This window comes from Tauraco erythrolophus, chromosome 3 (assembly GCF_009769465.1).
Source record: "Tauraco erythrolophus isolate bTauEry1 chromosome 3, bTauEry1.pri, whole genome shotgun sequence".
NCBI lineage: Eukaryota > Metazoa > Chordata > Aves > Musophagiformes > Musophagidae > Tauraco > Tauraco erythrolophus.
Window position 1 is genome coordinate 19,964,557 of NC_141467.1, and position 17,010 is coordinate 19,981,566.

Here is a 17,010-nt window from a genome sequence, read left to right on the forward strand (position 1 = left end):
GGTTGAAGCAATTGAACGAGTGTTTTCTTATTGAAGAGGGAGCAGGATTTGGGACATGTGCAGAAGCTATCATCAGGGACAGTAAGACATGACAAAGACATGAGACTTGCAACAGTGCAACCTGTTTGGTTTCAAACACAGTCACCGTCATGGCCCTGACGGCACCGCCAGCCTTGGGTGTCCCTGCTCACCTCCCCTGCAGCTCCCCACACCCTGCCCATGGCCTGGTGCCCTCCAAGTGATCTGCTCTTGGCTGGAAAGTGGGATGGGCTCTGGCTGCCAGGCTTGGCCATGACCCACCTGGGGAGCCGCCGATGCTCCACGCCCTGGGGAGCTGCCAGCCCTCCTTGTGCCTGTAGGTTTTGGTAGATAAGAACAGAGGGAAAAGTTACTTTGAAAAATGGACATCTAGAATTTGGTCAAGTGCTCTAGAGGTACTGAATGAGTTAACGGTTTGTTAGGATGCAATCATGTCTATGAACTTTGTCATAAACACAGGTGCAATAAATCTTTAAAAAATGGTCCTACAAATTTGGTCTGTGGAAATTCCCTGTGAAGAAACACGGCTTAGGTGAAACATATGATTTATAAATAACTGGGCTTCAGTCAGTAAGTTGGTTTTGACTCCCAAGCAGAAATGGAGAGCTCCATGCTAGGGGAGATTTCCAGTTGTGGGTAGAGACAGGAGTGGTTGAAATTTGTTTTAAAAGTCCAGGGTCTTACGAAAGCTGCATCTGTGAAGACTGCTTTGGAGCTGAGGAAGGAAGAGATGTCTGTCTTTTGTCGGACATTTTGGCCAAACGTGGACTTTAGCATCTACTGGTAGAGGGAAGAAAGGTCAGAAAAGCTGGGTGAAGATGTGACCTATGTGACCTGACCTACGTAATGCCACGAATTTAAGTGAGGAATATTAGAACTGCCTAACAGACCAGATGAGACTAAAGCCAATCTAGCAAGTGCCGAAGCTGTACTGCATGGAGCAAGAGAGGCTGGGGAAGGGGGCCGCTGACCAGCCCCCTCACCACCGACCACTGGCACAAGGTGGGAAGACCTTTACGGCCAGCAAGGAGGTGTCTCATCAGGGAGGTGGAGCTGAGACTTTGGTCCGTTCCTGTCCTAATCCAGGTTGAAAACTGAGCCGGCATGCATGTGAGCAGCTTCAAAAGGAAGTAATTTACCTTAGGCACACAATCAGTGAAGGAATTTCTGCCGATTAAAGAAAATTGGAGCTGTGTGGAACTGGCCAACTCCCCAGATGTTCATAGATGTATGGAGCTTTGTAAACGTATCTGTGGGGTTTTCCAAATTCCAGAACAGTTGCATAAAATGAGTAAGAAACCAGTTTGGGGTCATTTTCAGAGTGGGAAAAGGAAACGCCGTGTTTCAAGACCCGTTTCCTATGAAACACAGATGCTGGCTCTTAAAAACTGTGAGCAGGGCTGACACAAGAAGACAAAGAAGGAGAAAAGGAAGAAGTTTGTCAGAGTGACTGTACAAGTGGCTCTTCCTTTCCCCTCTGCTCCCCAGATCTCTCTTCCTAGAACCCTCCTGCTCGTGCTTCTTTGCAGTTGTTCTAAATCCTCAGAAACATCTTAAGAGTTTTACAGTCTTTTGCAATCCATCCATGCCACAAGAGAATACTCATTCTTTCTGTGATATATTTTTAGGCTGCATAAATCTGGTCCTATTCTATTGGTAACAGTTTCTTGTAATTTACTGAAATACTCATTTAAAAAAACACAGGCTGCTTTTATTAGATGACAGATTCCAAGTTTTCATGAATTCCTAAGTTGTTGTGCTTCATAGACCCGAGTACGTGCGATGCAGTAGCCAGGCGTGTGTGTAACATTCCAACAGCATGGTGTCAAACAAAGTACTCAATCAGAAGTCAAAAAAACTTAATAAATACCCTCGAATAAAGCCCTCCCCAAATTAGCGTATGTCCGAGTGGGGAAGCTTTCTGGCACAGTGATTGTGGAAAAAAAAGCCCCACGTTCCCCTGGAGTAACTTTGGAAGCGTGGTAGTTTGGAATAGGGTTACAGAGCTTCCACATTGGGATTTACACCATATAATCTACAGCAGAATAACTCTTTAGGCTAACTTCACTGCGAGTTGGTACTGTGTAAGCAAGCAAATTCAGGTGAAATCCTGTGCTAACCTTGAGTTTCAAAGGAACTGCAGGAAGGTATGACCTGTATACCTGGGTGCAGAGACTACGAGGGGTTGGTAAGAGAAGTGAACCCCCTCCAGACAGCCCTCAGGAGCCTGCAGGGTGTTCTACGAGACATCTCCCGGCTGGGCTTGGCAAGCTGCAACTGGGGTGCTGCCCAGGGGACATTATGCTGAGCTACAAGCAGGGCGGGAAGTGTTTCTGCTTTTGCTGCCCAGAGCCGTTGTGGGCTGGCGATGGGGAGCTGCTGATCTATAGAAGATGGCCGTGTCTGAGGCAGTTGCCACCTTCCTGAAGGCTTCCCTCCACCTTGTTTCTGTCTGAGAGGGGTGGGCAGCCACAGCCCCCACGTAGGCTCTAGCAGGTACCCATTTGACAGAAAGTCCCTCTTGGGCTGGTTTGTCCCAGCTCTAACCTTGATGGCACAGCAGTTTGCCTGGATGTCACCCCTGTAAACCTCCAAGACCAGCAGAACCCCATTTTAGACATTAAGTATCTCAAGGCCAAACCTCTTTTACCTGCTCTCCTTTTTATTCAGACTTTTCTGGGACACTAGGTAAATGAAAGCAAAGATGAAAGAAGAACGTTTTTCCTCGTGTAGTGTATGTATTCTTAAACTTGCTTTTTTAGCGATGCTTGTTGCGCTCTACATGTTAGCTCCTGCAACACCTTAAAAAATGAGAGTTGCACACTCATGATTTTTTCTGATACCAAGGGCTGGTCTCCTGAATCACTACTCACAAGCTCAAGATCCCAAAGCAATGCCAGGATTCTGCCTGCGACCACAAGACTGAATACTGCATTCACTTTCTTTGTGGCTGTAACTTACTTTTTGTACATTCCTTCCCATAACGTGAACAGAATAGGCCCGTATCCGCAAGATTTGATTCTCCTTTGCCGCGTTCCTTTTGCTGTTTTTTACCACAGGGTAAGAGTACAAAACGATCAACAAGAAATGTTTTCAAAAACTGAACGCATCATATCTGCTTTGCAGAAACGTAAAGGACTGGGAAAGCTACAGAGCGAGCTGCTGAAGGAAGCCGGTGCATCCCCGGGAGGCGGCCCGGAGGCTGTTTTCACCTGCACCGTTCTCTCAGGGCGAAGTAATGGCTGTCGCAGGAGTTGATATTCAGGGAAGGAACACCGGTACGGCGGGCAGCAGCCCGTGCACCAGTTTTCCACGAACTGCAACGCGAGCTTGCTGCACGCCACGGCAGCCCGCAGGTATGGATTCTTTAGACGGCACCTGACTTCGCCGGTAACTTTCGCCGGGCGGCCGTGCTTCGCGTGGCTTCGTGCGGCACCGCGAGAGAGCGGAGCGCACCCTCAGACCGGCGGCCAGCCCCGCGCTTCCCCCGCCGCCCGCCCTCGCCGCGCTCCGCGCTCGGACGCGGGTTGCCGTGCCCCGGGCAGCCGCCCGGCGCGGCGCGGCGCAGGCAGCGGCACTCGCCCCTCGGGTCCCCCTCACCGCTGGGCAGCGGCCGCACGTCGCGCCCGGGGGTCGCTGCCCGCGCTCCGGCCGGGGCGGGGCGGGGGCGCGGCTGAGCGCGGCCCCGGCTCCGCCTCCGCCTCTGCCCCGCCTGGACAGGACGGGGCGGCTTCGGGCGCGGGGCAGGAGCGTGCGGCTGCGGGAGCCTCCTTCCTCCTCCTCCTCCTCTTTCTCCTCGCTCCCGCCCCCGGCTCCCAGCGGCGGTTATGCGCTGCCGGGACCGCCCGGGCGAGCGGCTCTGAGGGAGCGGGCGGACAAAGGCTGCGGGCTGGTGCCGGCGCTGGGGCGCGATGGAGCGGCGCGGCGGCTGAGGCGGCTCGGTGGGGCCGAGCCGAGCCGGGCCGGGCCGGGCGGCAGCGGCACATGGTGCGCGGCTGGGGCCCGGCACTGCGCACCCGCCGGCGGGCCCAGGGGCCACCATGGACAACTTCTTGGCGGAGGTGAGCGCGGGCCGGCGGGACCTTCCTCCTCCCCTTCCTCCTCCTCCGGCGTGGGGTCGCTTTGTGGGGCAGGAGCCGGCAGCGGAGGGGCAGGGGGCTCCCGAAAAGTGCCGCGTGTGTGTCCCCGAGCACCTTGCCTTGCAGGCGGTTTGCAGGAGCAGCCACTCGGGGGTTGGGGCTTCGTGAGCTGAGCTGAGCGGGGGAGAGCGGCGCCCCCCACCCCCCCAAATTACCGGCGTTTCGGGCTGCGAGCGGGGGCGGAACTCGAGGCCGCCGGGCTGCAGCGGAGGCTGCCGCCGCGCTCCGCCGCGGAGGCGCTCGGCGCTAATTGGGGCTCGTCCGAGCGCGGAGCGCTGCAGCGGGCAGGGCTGGGGGCGCCGGTGCCGCCGCTTTGCCCGCCGCGCCGACCGACCGACCGAGCCGCCGCCGCGGCACCTCCCGCCGTGGCGGGGTCCCCCGCGAGAAGCGGGCTGCGCTCGGCTCCGGCGGGGCCGGTGCGGGTCCCTGCCCTCCCTCCTGCCCCCGGCCCCGCTGCCGGCGGCGGGGGAGCCTCTGGAACCGTGGCTGGGAGGGGAGCGGGGCGCCCCCTCCTCGGGGGTTCCCTGCGTGAAACCCGGCGGGTGCGCTTTTTCCGCCGTGCAGGGGCATGTGAGGCTTCAAATGATGGAGGTTTCAGAAGCAGAGCAGCTGTTAGGCGGTCGTCGTTGTTGTTGTTTTTCAAAGGTCTGTTAGTTATTAAGTGCACCTTAGGTGTATTAAGTTCACGTATAGGTGAAATCTTCCCATACAGGGTGCAAAGTGATGAGGTCTTGAAAGTGGTTTGAGTTTTACCATTGTCTTGTGGATCTTGACAACTTCATTGTGTCGGATGAGGAAACCAAATCGGAGACGTTTTGCTACTTAGGCTAAACTCTGAAAATCAAAACTTGGGTCCTCTTCTGGTCTAAATTAGCTGAAATTTATACAGTGATATTTTACCAAATGAGTATATCCCGCCTGGTGTTGACACAGCCTTATGAGCATAAGGTGTCCGGTATTAATGCAGCAAGTTGTGCATGTGTATTCTGCTTGTGGATTGCTGGCAAAGCTTGCATCTGGGTCGTGACTTCTGGTGACTGAGTGCACGATTGCTTTAATTGCACCCCTTGCTGAAGCAGTTGCACTGGCAGGGTTGTAAAGCCAGGCCAGGCATCCGTTTTACAGGACAGTGGTTAAGCTGCAAAACTGTCCTTTGCCCTCATGAAATAACTTCCCTCGTGTTCTCAGTACTGTTGATGCTTCCACAAGAAAAATAGGTGATCTGTTTACCGGAGTAGTAATTAGTCAAATAAAAGAAGGTCATACACCTTTCTGCTTGTTAGCTTTTCATTTGTCAGACAACAAAAGTTCTGTCGAGTGCAATAAGAAGGAAGAGACACAGGATTAACTTTCAAAAAGTCTTGAGTTAAGTAGTAATATTGCCTTTTTTTTTTTCCTCCCCTGCAGAGTTCGTAGCCCTCACCTTTCAAAAGCTTGCAAGCCATGAGCAATATGGTAGTATTAGCCTAGCCTTGCAAAATTAATCTGAAGAGTCATTTGCTCTGACACAAAGTACTGTAGCGTGCCCTACATAAAGGTGAAGAAGAGAGTTAATGGTTTTGACTCCCCTGTTAGCCAAAATTACTTGCCCCCAGGGAAAAGGCAAGGAAATTTTGCCAGTCTGTGTTAGTATTTCAGCATGTATGTATGTTAATTTGTGGTTACTGCATGCAGACTTTGATCTTTCTTAAGAACTCTTACTCCCTTTCAACATGTTGATATTGCTTTAAAAGATCAGTAAATATAGCACCTTGACTTTAATCTGCATCCAAAGTCCCACCCATAAGTATAAATATTTTCCCTTCCTCACACCGGAGTGTATGTAAATCGCGTGTAGGGAGCGTAAGGCACAATAGCAGAAACGTGCTGGGCCTGACCCAGCCGCCACAGAAGAACTTCTGTTGAAGGCACTGGGTCGAGCCGCTAGCTGGGTAATTTAATTTGTGCGAGGCAGACATCCTGCAGCTGCTCTTTATGAAAATATTTGCTGACTTCTCTGAGAGAATTATTGTTCTCGTTAAAATAAGTTGTAGTGCGCGGAAGAAGGAGGAAGCCGGACGAAAGGCGCAGGTGACAGGCCTGGTCTGGTCTGCTCTTGTTCGGCAGCGACGGCAGTCCGCTGCTATAATGGTGTTTTGGGAGAAAAGCCAGTAGAGAAGGATGTATACGGGCACTTCACAGGGGTTGTTCCTCGGCATTACCAAGAAGCCCCTGTTCACTACACTGGAGGCAGGACTGTCTCCAGGTCTGGCTGTTGTAGAAAAATACTGCACAGCTAAAAGCTGTTAGAGGGGGGGAAAAAAACCTGCATTACGACTTCTTCCGTATTTTCCAGTAGCCAGGTGCTGACTGGAACCTGCTCTTAGTATATGATGATGCTCACTGGAACAAAAGGAGGCAATTGGGTAAGATAGTGCTGGAGTGCAGGAACGTGCGCGTCGCAGAGGAGGTGCTCCTGTTGGGACTTGCCACGTTAAGTGAGATGTGGGATAATGCCAACCTCCCGCCCATCAGCTGATGCTGCCGTCACCCGAGACTTAACAGCTTTCTGACTTCTCAGTCTCGCTGCCCAGTTTCCTCCCTTTACTGTTTCTTTTAGGATAAGTGGTTGTATCTGTCTCCAGAGGAGCCTCAGTTGCCATCCCTGTCCCAGTTTTCTAACTCAACCAAATTAAAAAAACATTGTTCTGAGTAAAGAATTGGACTAGAAGAGTTTTCCTTGGACCTTACTCCTCAAAATGCTTTCAATGGTAGAAGATATTAAAGTAATTGCAAAGTTGCGTTCTAAATACAGAGAAGTGATTTCCGACACTTTTAAAAACTATTTCAGGCTGTTGATTGATCTGTGCTGCCTTTTGGTGTTAGGCGTAAGGTCAATGGTGGAATTGTAACTTTTTCATTATATTTACATAGTCATATTTTCATATATGAGGTGTTAAAACCTGTAGGAGATCCAGACTCTGAATTAGAAGTATGGATGCGTGCAATGGAACCATTTGGCTGTGTTATTCAAAACAGCCTGAAAAAAATCATTCCCCTATGTTTTACCAACATCTAGGGTGCTCTGAAGGGATCAATCTCCTATAGTAGCTGAGGTCAGGTTTCTTTTTCCAGTGAGAATGCTTCCCTGCTAAAAGGGGATGTATGCCGTGAGGGAAGGAGGAGAGTCATCTGAAGACGAGAAGGAACGCAAGGAAATTTTGCGCAAAAAAGGCAGGAGAGGGAAGTTGGAACTGCCTCTTCAGTGTTTGAAGTTCCCAAGCAGCACTTAACCAGGGTAGCAGGGGAAGTGGATGCAGAAGTCAAGTTCGTCTTCCTCCTCTTATGCAGGAGGTCAATTTGCCCAATACATACATGGTGTGTTGCACTGAACCATGGTCACTGTCGCAGGAGGAATGTGGTGGTTGCCGGCCTGGCTGAGGTCAGAGAGTTGTTGAGGTTAGGAGGGACTTCTGGAGATCATCTTGTTCAAACCTGCCCTCCGAGCTGGTGCTCAGCACCTGGGGGGCCTGCAGCACAGTGTGCATAGTGCTGGCTGCAGGGATTGATTGTGCTTAGTTGCTGCTAAGCTTAAAAGATAAAGCATTCCACCCTCCCGCTCTTCATTTCCACTACTGGAAGGGAAGAGGGGAGGACAACTCTCTCTCCTGCCTTCTGTCTGACATGTCTGAGTAGATGGTGTTGAAGGAGAGTGTTATAAAAGCGTCATCACCACAGAGGTCCGACTGATGTTTCTCTAATGTTGCACAGAGGTTTATTGGGAACTGTGGGGCAGCCTCTGTTGAGGCACAGCAGATACTCTTGTGTCCAGCATGCTTTTATTTTTAGCAGTACTGCCGGTACCTCTAGTTCAGAACGTTTTCCTTAATTTCTGCTTTCCACAGTTGCACATATTTGTTTGTGTACTCTGTTTTAAGGGCAGGGCTCCCAACATGTGTCCTGAAGGAGCAAGTGTTGAACCTCTCTCTGTGGGAAGGGTATGGGGCAAAAATTAATTCTGAGGCTTTGAACTTAGCTTCAGGGAGCTGTCAGAGGAGGTATCTGCTGAGCCTGGAAGCTCTTATTTCTGATACGCAGCTTGCGGCAAACTGTTCTTTGTCGCTTCCGTGTTGCGGCGTTTGGAAGATCACTGCCTTCCAGTGCAGAGTCCTTCATGGAGACCTTTGAGAGGTTCACCATCTCCTGCAACCAACTGACCTTGGAACTGCCAAGTTTCTGCTCTTAAAGTGAAAATCTAGTGATGTTAATAAATTTCTGCATCAAGGTACAGATGGGTCTGGCTGTGCTGTGCAGCACAGTGTGCGCGTTTAGGACAATCTCGGAAGTTTCCCAGTTTTCATTTAGGAGTGTTTTACTGATAGCACAAGTGTGGGTCTGATGTTCCGGCATGTGATGATATTGGTGTAAACTGCGTAGCTTACACTAGCAAAGTTGCGTTTCAGACCAGTGGGGCAAAACCATCATCCCATGAGTGGTGGCAGAAAGGTTATGTTTCTGGAGGGCTTCTGGAGTGCCAAAGCCATGCCAAGAAGGAGCGATGCCTCTTTTGGCTGTTGACATTGGCTGCGTTTTCCGAAGTTTCTGAGCTGTGACTCCGTCTTGTGTTTAACCTGATGGTTGTTTTGTCAACAGTTACTTTTAGATTGATTTCAGACCATTATGTTTTGAGTAGAAAAGGTTTCAAGAAGTCTAAGGACTACCTTATCGAGTCAGAAAGGAAAGGAAGTTTTTGCAGGCTTGTTTCTGTAAGTTGGGGAATCATGTTCAGCTCGTCGGTAGCACGTCATCATAACTGCCTACTACAAGTATTTCTCATGTGCCTTTCATAAGATTGGTTTGTGCAACTGAAGCATCGTCGTCGCTGGGCTGGAGCCTGGCAGCCCTGCTGGCACCATGAATGTTGTAAAATGACACAAGAATTCTTTTAAAGCTGCGAAACACATAACTATTGAAATTAGCAATAGAGGCTCTACATGGTGCAGGGTCTGCTCGTGGTTTTTTGGATATATTTAGTCAGAGTCCAGCCAAGGGAGAGCTGTGAAACCTCCGCTGTTACAGAAGTCTGGGCTGCTTCTGAGTCTTGGCTTTTCTTACGTTCTCGTGTCACCTCACTGAAATGTTACTTTTTTGTGTGTGTGTCTTTTCCCTAATTGTATGTTTGTGTCAGCATTTTGTGTGTAAGCTGTTTTGCTCTAACCAGATTTTCTTCTTTATATGTATTTTCGTTTGGTGAGCCCTGTGTATGAGTGATACTGAAGGCTGTGAACCTCTTTGGCTCTTTTTTTTTTTTGGAACCATTTTACAGCCTGCTGCCCAGTGGAAGGGAGTTGTGTTTGAAAGCATGGCCAGTCCCAACTTATTTTTGAAGCCGAGTGGCATGGGCTTGTTTCAGAAGTGCTCCATGTTTGGGGTTTGTTTTGTGATTCTGTGGAGTCAGAAGAAGTACCACTTTGCAGGAGAGAGGGAAGCAGAAAAGAAGGGAAGCTTGAGCTTTTTGTGTTATCTGAAGAGTTTAGTGCACTGGTCCCTTGAGTAACCTGAGAAACCCCACGACCCTGCTCTGATTGCCCCAGTGTGCCGCAAAAATGGAAGGAAAAGTTTGGGGCCCTTTGTCAATAGCTATGCTGTTGGTTGGTTCAGTTGTACCATGTTGCACTTTCACTGTGGTGATTTTAGCCAAATCTTGAGTTTCAGCTTGGTAAGACTAATATAGTCTCATAACTCTTGTTTTTCAGCTTTAGAAGGTAGCTCAAGGAAAATCGGTAGGTCCTTGGCTGCATGTGTGCGTGTGTGTGTGTGTTTGTATGGCGTCATTGTGTTTGCTCAGAACAAATCCAGACCTAACCTCTAGCAAGTGAATAGCATGCCTGCTTTTTTTTTTCATTCCTCCTTTTAATGTATCGAGTGAATACTGATGTAACTTAAAAAAAAAAATTCTAGCAAGAGAAATGTCTTTTTTGCTTGTCTTGGGTGGATGCAGCGCCAGCGGAAGGTGCCACAGTCCCCTGCAAGGGGTGGGAGCAGCAGCTCCATCCCTTGCACACCTGGCGTGGTGACTGCCTACCCATCGCAGATCTGGAGGGAACCATGTCCTCTGGGTGGTTTGATCTCACCAACCTTTTCAGCCACGGGGCTGGTATTTTTCCATAGTGAATCACAGTCCCCAGCTGTGGTTGGAGCCAGGAACCTAGTTTGGGTGGAGCCCTGGTAGAAGGGTGGGAGGTAAAAAGTCACTGTGAATTAAGACTTTTGCTGGGGGGGTGGGGGAGAGAAAAGTACCAGTCTTAAGTCACCGATTGTGGCTACTTTACAAGTTTTGGGATGTGACCTCAGAACTTGCTGGATTGATTATGACTTCAGGCTTGTATGAGAGGGTCATGGCTTAGGCATTCTCATTTCTGTTAATCTTCCTGTTATTTATCATTACTTGACGTTTTAAACCGTTAGTGAGACATGAGGGAGGATGACTAGGTGCTGGGGCAACAGTTCAGGGCAAGTTACTGTGTTTTTTGGGTGCTACTGCTCCAGTTTAGCATGGCGAGGAGTTTTTTGTGTGGTTTTTTTTTATTTTTTTTTTTTTAGCTTTTGTAGGATTTTCTAAGATGTCCTATGTATGTCTGAAATTTGAGCGTTATCCATTGGTCATATATGCTGTAATGCACCTTTGTTTTGAACAACCCCCTGATTAAGGAAGGTTAATTGGATTGTCCTTTTGGTTAGAAGTCCATTAAGTAACTCAAACATTTCATTCTTTTAAAGAAAGACTTTTAAAAGTTTGGATGCAGAATGGGAACTGATACTAACTATCCTCCAGATCTGCCTTGTGAATTAAACTGTATCCATACTGAAGAAGAAATTACTGGTTTGTTACATGGAAAATATGAGCATTATATTGGAAAAGTATACTGGGAAAGGTTCGTTGGGACAGGAGGAATGAGTGAAGATTGCTGGTATTTCCAAATGTACCCTTAAGAAGTAGGAGGATGTTGAGGGAGAAGGTTCTGTCCACTCCTAGACTCATTTCTGCAAAGTCAGTGATCAAGACTGTCATCTCAGGTGGGTCCAGGTATCACTTATGCTTGTTCTTGATGTCTTCAGCTGGACAGCCAGGATAGAGCTGGGTAACAGGGGGGTCTGGTGTCTGCTTTGCAGAGTGTCGTTCCCTGGACATCGTGACTGGCCAGACACTTTCCCACTGCAAACCAGCGATGGACTGGGGAAGGCTGCTGAGTTGTTTCAGCTGTGAACACGGCACTCCTGCACTTGTTCTACTGATGAACGTAAATGCTTGCTCTCTGTTTAGGTGCTCTTTTCCTTTGTGACTGTTTTTTCAGTCTGGCCTGTAAAAGCCGCCTTATTTGGGAGAAAGTTTAGAGGGTTGGGTTTGGTTTTTTTCACTGAAATCTCCAATATGAGCGACGTTGAAGGAACTTGACGATATACGTTTCTCCTTGTTAAATACCTTACTAGGAACAGACCCGATTTTGGTTCAGATTTGAAGCGTGGCAGGAGTTGGTGTGTTTGGTTTTACTGATCAAAGTTAACATTTCCCTTTTGTGTAAACTCTTCTGTAGAGGGGTTTAACACACAGTTTTTAGATAAGACCTTGTCATTTTTGCTCGTGAGCAATTCTGTGCTTAGTTGTTTTTTGCTAAGAAGGAGCAGCCACAGTCAGCAATTGGAAAAAAACAAAGAGCACTCCAGCCTTTTTAAGGCTTTGAGGAAAACTTTGCGGTTTACTCTTTTGTATGGAAGCAGGTCTTCAAAACTGAAATGCAATGGTCGCTTCTATGGTTTTCTGAACTTGCAGTGAAAATTCAGATCTAATACGTCTTAGGCTGGATTTTTTATGTGTGCCAGTGGCCCTGCCTCCAGTGGGTAAATGTAAGCACACTGGAGCAGAGCCTAAATTGAGAGTCAGTATAATGCCTTTTACTCCTTCTAGAATTAATGGCATGCTGAAGGAAAACATCCTGGAGGACAGACTTTATCAATCTCCTACACCATCCAGTGGCCTGCCAGACCTCAGAGTTGAGTAGGGTTCCTGTATTTGTGTGTTAATACATTTTAGCAAATACATTTTAGCAAATATGTAAATTGCTTCAGTGGGGCAGTTTTACCTGGTTTATGGTATCAGGACTTTCTTTTCTTTGAACATATGTAATCCTCACCTTGTAGAGAGCCTCGCTAGAGATTTTTAAGTGAATATTAAGCAAAGGTGAATACTGAAGAAATCAATATTCTCTTTAACCCGTCTCTTAGGGGGCTTAAATATTTCTGTGGAATTTTGGAGGGTTTGATTTTGTTTTCTTCCAAATAAGAGGAAGAGGAAGAGGAAGGAAGAGGGGGGAGCTCAGAAGCAGACTCGGCATCCAGGCTGTGCCTTCACACGTGATCCTGGCTGACGGCATGCACAGGGTGAACGACTGTGTTGGAGGACTCAGGAAATAAAAGGCTCAATGCACTTTGATGTGTTAGTGTTGCCTCTTCCTATATATTCCTGGGAAACTATTCATAATCCTTTATTATAGGCCGGTGTTATGAGAGTGTGTTAATACAAGTCTCTGTTTTGTTTTGGAAAATGCCCTCGCACGGGGATGCCGTAAGGACACCTTAACAGAGGAAAATGTTGGGTGGTTGTTTTTTCCCCTGAGGGCATAGCTGCATTCCCACCCTGAGCAAGTTTACTCAAAGGCTGCTTCTCATGGTATGTCTGCCTCTATACTGGCATAGTTGTTAGAAGTGCTGAGGGTTTTTTGAGGGGTTTCTTATGTTCTTAGCTACTTGACGTGGTTATGCAGGCAGAACGATACCCTGCTGCCCAAGGTCTCAAAGTCAGGATTGATTTTGGTGCCCGTAGCGTAACCTCGGGTAGAGACCTGAGGCGGACATGGTTGAGGAGCACCAGCTGCCATTAACTCCAACCAGAATGACAAAGCTGAGTATTTCTGAAAGTTATTATCAAAGTTAACACCCCAAACCTCTTGGCCCTCTTTCCCCCTTTCTAAACCTTCGAAAGACTTTAGAAGACTCTTTTGATGAACATGACAGCCTCTGGAGAAAACATTTCTGTAGCTCTTGAAATGACGTTGGGCTGTGAAAGTGGTGCTACTGGCAAAGCCTTGCATGGCTTTTATGTTGTGTGCTACATGCATCTATTCTCCTTCTTCCCAACCTTGCTAACAGAAACGCAGGGTTCCTCTGGAAAGATTCTCACGCCTCCCTTTTGTGTTCAGCCAAACTGGCCCTAGTTTTAGGGACAAGAGATAAGATAAGTTTATTCCTTGTTTTGAAAAAGTGTTGACGTTTATAATGTTAACGGAAATGGATTATTTGGTCCTATTTTAGTTGCTGTTATTTAGTGTGCCATTAAAATGTTTATTCAAATGTAGTTAAATATATTTGTTAAGAGAATGGGTTTGTTGTTCTTATGAAGTTGTTTATCCTGAGGAAAACTCAAACCCTGTTGTTTAATGTACTCGTCTGGTTTACAGAAGCAGTGGAGATGGTTTCTATTTCACCATTTTAGTGGGTCAAAAACCAACTGTGTATCTTGGTTAGGATATATTTTTATTCGCTTCAGAAAGGAGCCAAGTTGGCAGGACGCCGGAGTTCACGTCGGGACAAGGAGTAGACGCCGATTCTGTAGGTCAGACTTCTTGCTTTGTTGGTCGTCTTCTTGGATCTCTTCCCCTTATTAAATATAGACTGTGGTTTTGTGATTAGGGTTTATCTCCTCATTGCAGTCCTCTGGTGATGGGTACGATGGATAGGTTTGTTTGGTATGTGCAATCAGTTAGCATGTTCCCTAGAAGAAAAGGAGAGTGGTGTTTACAGTGGGGCTTTGAAGGGTGGCGTTTCCTGCTGCTTTTCAGACCGTGTACCAGGAGCAGTGTCCGATGAAGCGAGCTTTGTCGTTGAGACTCCCAGAGTTGGATTCTGCCGTATGATACTTGATCGGCTATTTTTAGGAATAAACAAACACGGCCAATCCGTGTTAGAAAACATAATTTGTGCAGCAGCCCCTTTCTCCCCAACCCCACAATTACATTTCTAATGTTTTGTGAGCCAAATCTGAGAATTTTTAACAAATGGCAGATGGGATTTTGGCATAAAGTTGTGCAGCGCTTGCAGCAAAAGGGCGATTCTCTGTTTTGTGTTAGTTTTGAGACTCTCTACTCTTAATTTCCGTGTTTCTCTTGCACTATTTCTGCCATGGTTTTGCTTTGGTGATTCAGTACCTGAAATGACCACAGCCCGGTTGCTGTGGTAAACTCCCTGGATTTTTTGTACAGAAGGCCATGAATAAACATAATTGCAATGTAATGAAATCCTTATGTTTCAACTTTTACTGTATAGTTACACCTTTGTCAGTAGGACGCCTTCGTGCCGGGCAGTTAAGGTGGAGTTGCCAGCAATAGCTGGTGGAGGATTGAAGGCAGTACCCAAATCTGTGCGTTTTCTTGTGAGCGTCCCGTGGTGCTTTGTCAGTGGCTTGTTCTTAGCAGTCCTTACTGAGTGCAGAGGTAAAACATTGAGTCGTGGGATCCTTTATCTTTGAGTAGTGATTCAGCATTTACTGCGTTCCAGGTGCTTCTGGAGTCGGTCAAATACAAGCTGTAGTATTGATTTCTCGAACTTGTGTGCTGCTTGTGGAAATACTCCTTTATGTTGCTTGCAAATATTTGATTTGAAAAGTGCACGGTTGCGTTATGCAGTCGGAAAAGCTAAAAAATCTTTGCCGTTTTCGTGGATTTTTTTTTTTTTTTTTTTTTTCTGCTGGAAGGCGTCAGAATTTTTGATTGGCAGCATGAGCTGCGCTGTCACAGAGCACCGGGATTTGCCTCCTGCTCTGCATATAGACAGGGAATCCTCTCTCCTTAGGAAAGACAAGTGGGTGCACGTTAATCAGTGGCTAAATTGAGGGGGCGAGAAGGGCTTAAGGCAGCAAAGGTCTGGTCTGGACACCTGCAGCAACAGATCCTGGGTCAGGTCGCTGCAGGGATGACCAGAGGTGCTCCCGGGGAGGCGGAGGAGGAGAGGAGCTGGCGTCACGCTCTGAGCAGGAGCAGATGCTTTAGAAGGGCAGCTTCTCAAAGGGTTCTCCTTGTTGGACAGGACAACGATGTCTGATAGCTACTGCTTTAAAATGCATAAATTAAGCTTTTTTGGCTTTGCAACTCCTGTCAAAGTCGGAGAATTATCTTCTGTTGCTGTCCTGAGGCCAGCTGGAGTTTTCCTAGCCATAGGTTCAGAGTGTATTTTTTCTGGTTGGGACTCTGGTATTATGAATGCCAACATTTTGGAAAGTCTTGCTTTTTAGGGTTGTCTTTTTGAATCAGTTGTTGTGTGGTTTGTTTTTTTTTTTCGGTATTGAGCAATGATGAGCTTCCGCATAGTTTCACTTGGGCTTATTGGAGAAATCTGGGGTTATTCTCGAGAAGGCTACAGTAATTTATGTCCTAAAAAGTAGGACTTTGAGATTTGTTAGTACTGCTCTGTTGGTGGCAATGTTATCGTAGGAAAAATTGCCCTTGTTAGCTTTGTTTACACTGAAATTCCCACTTTTTGTTGTGGTGTGATCATCTTTTCCTCTAATTTTGTTCCAGATGCTGTAACAGAGTAACTAGTAGTCAGCAAGTGGCTGTTTCTCTCCAGAAGAGCAGTCGTGGTGCTACCACTTGCTCTTCAGGAAACAGCTGGATTTTTATCGGATCTTTGTAATTGTTAGTAGAGGAAGAAATTTCTATTTCACTCTGTCACATGACAAGTGCTTTACCTCCCAGGCTGCCAGAGGTAGCCTGTGCTTGGGACCATTGGGAAGGTCCGCTCTTTACATCTTCACCTGTGGAAGGGTCTTGAGACCACCTGGAAGCTAGGATGCTGCTTGTATGTGCTTTAAAAAAGAAAAGACTGTGTCAATAAGCTCAAGGCTATGGCTGTATAAGCTGCTGCTTCTTTTGTGGGTGCGTATATTTATTTAGCTTGCTGATATTTTATTGTACTTACTGCCGCTGCAATGCTGTTGCTTCCTTTCCTTATATACCAATGAAGAGGAGAGAGGTGGGGGAAAATAATACCTTGTACTCTTTTTGCTGGTACAGATCTAAAAACGATACTAGTGCCTTCTTTTTATATTAACCTGTTGGTCGTTGCTGATGTTACCTAACGTTCTTGTATATTGCATACGATTTTTTCCATTTCTTAAATTTAAGTAAATGATTTGGCGCAGCTGAGGGAATGTCTGCGTAGTGGGAAAAGTATGACAACGAATGCTTCAGGATTATTTAAGCAAAAAAATTGCAATTGGCTTGTATATCTGCTCACTCTTTCTGACTTTTGTTGTTGGAGTTAACTGAAACAGTAAAAAAAAATTGCCATTTGTTTGTTTATTTTTCAAAGACCTGGGAAGTTTGTTGACAGCTCAAAAGCTATACTGAGCAAAAATAACAAAAATGTCTGAATAGCTGAAAGCTTAAATTCCCTGCTGGAAAGGTGGTTTGTTGAGGAAAAAAAATAAGTTCAGAAGTGGTAACCATTAGTGGCTATAAATAAAGAGTTACTCATTTAGGCTCTCGGATAAAAGAGAGAGGTTGTTCCAGTTTTTCATCTTTACTGTGTGGTAAAAAGTAAGGTATGTCATGCCCTGCCATTTTTTAGACAGCTTTAAAAATAGCTGAACTTGTGCTCTTTTCTGCTCCAAGAAAGGTCTTCAAGTATGTTTGCATCAATGGCAAAAGCTTTTTGGCCCCACTCTGAAATAAATACATGAATTTATGAGTCATTTCACTTTTCAATAAGTTGCGTTCCCTGCAGGGCAGTATGTCTATTC

At 47.0% G+C, this 17,010-nt stretch overlaps 1 protein-coding gene across 1 annotated transcript in view; it reads left to right on the forward strand.

Annotated features, from left to right (window-relative positions):
- The first annotated feature begins 4,079 nt into the window (after window positions 1–4,079).
- Window positions 4,080–17,010, forward strand: part of MYO10 (myosin X) — a 166,309-nt gene continuing 153,378 nt past the window's right edge. The window contains exon 1 of the mRNA XM_086608921.1: window positions 4,080–4,247. Within this exon, the coding sequence (XP_086465047.1) occupies window positions 4,080–4,247 (168 nt within the window). The remainder of the gene's footprint in view (window positions 4,248–17,010) is intronic.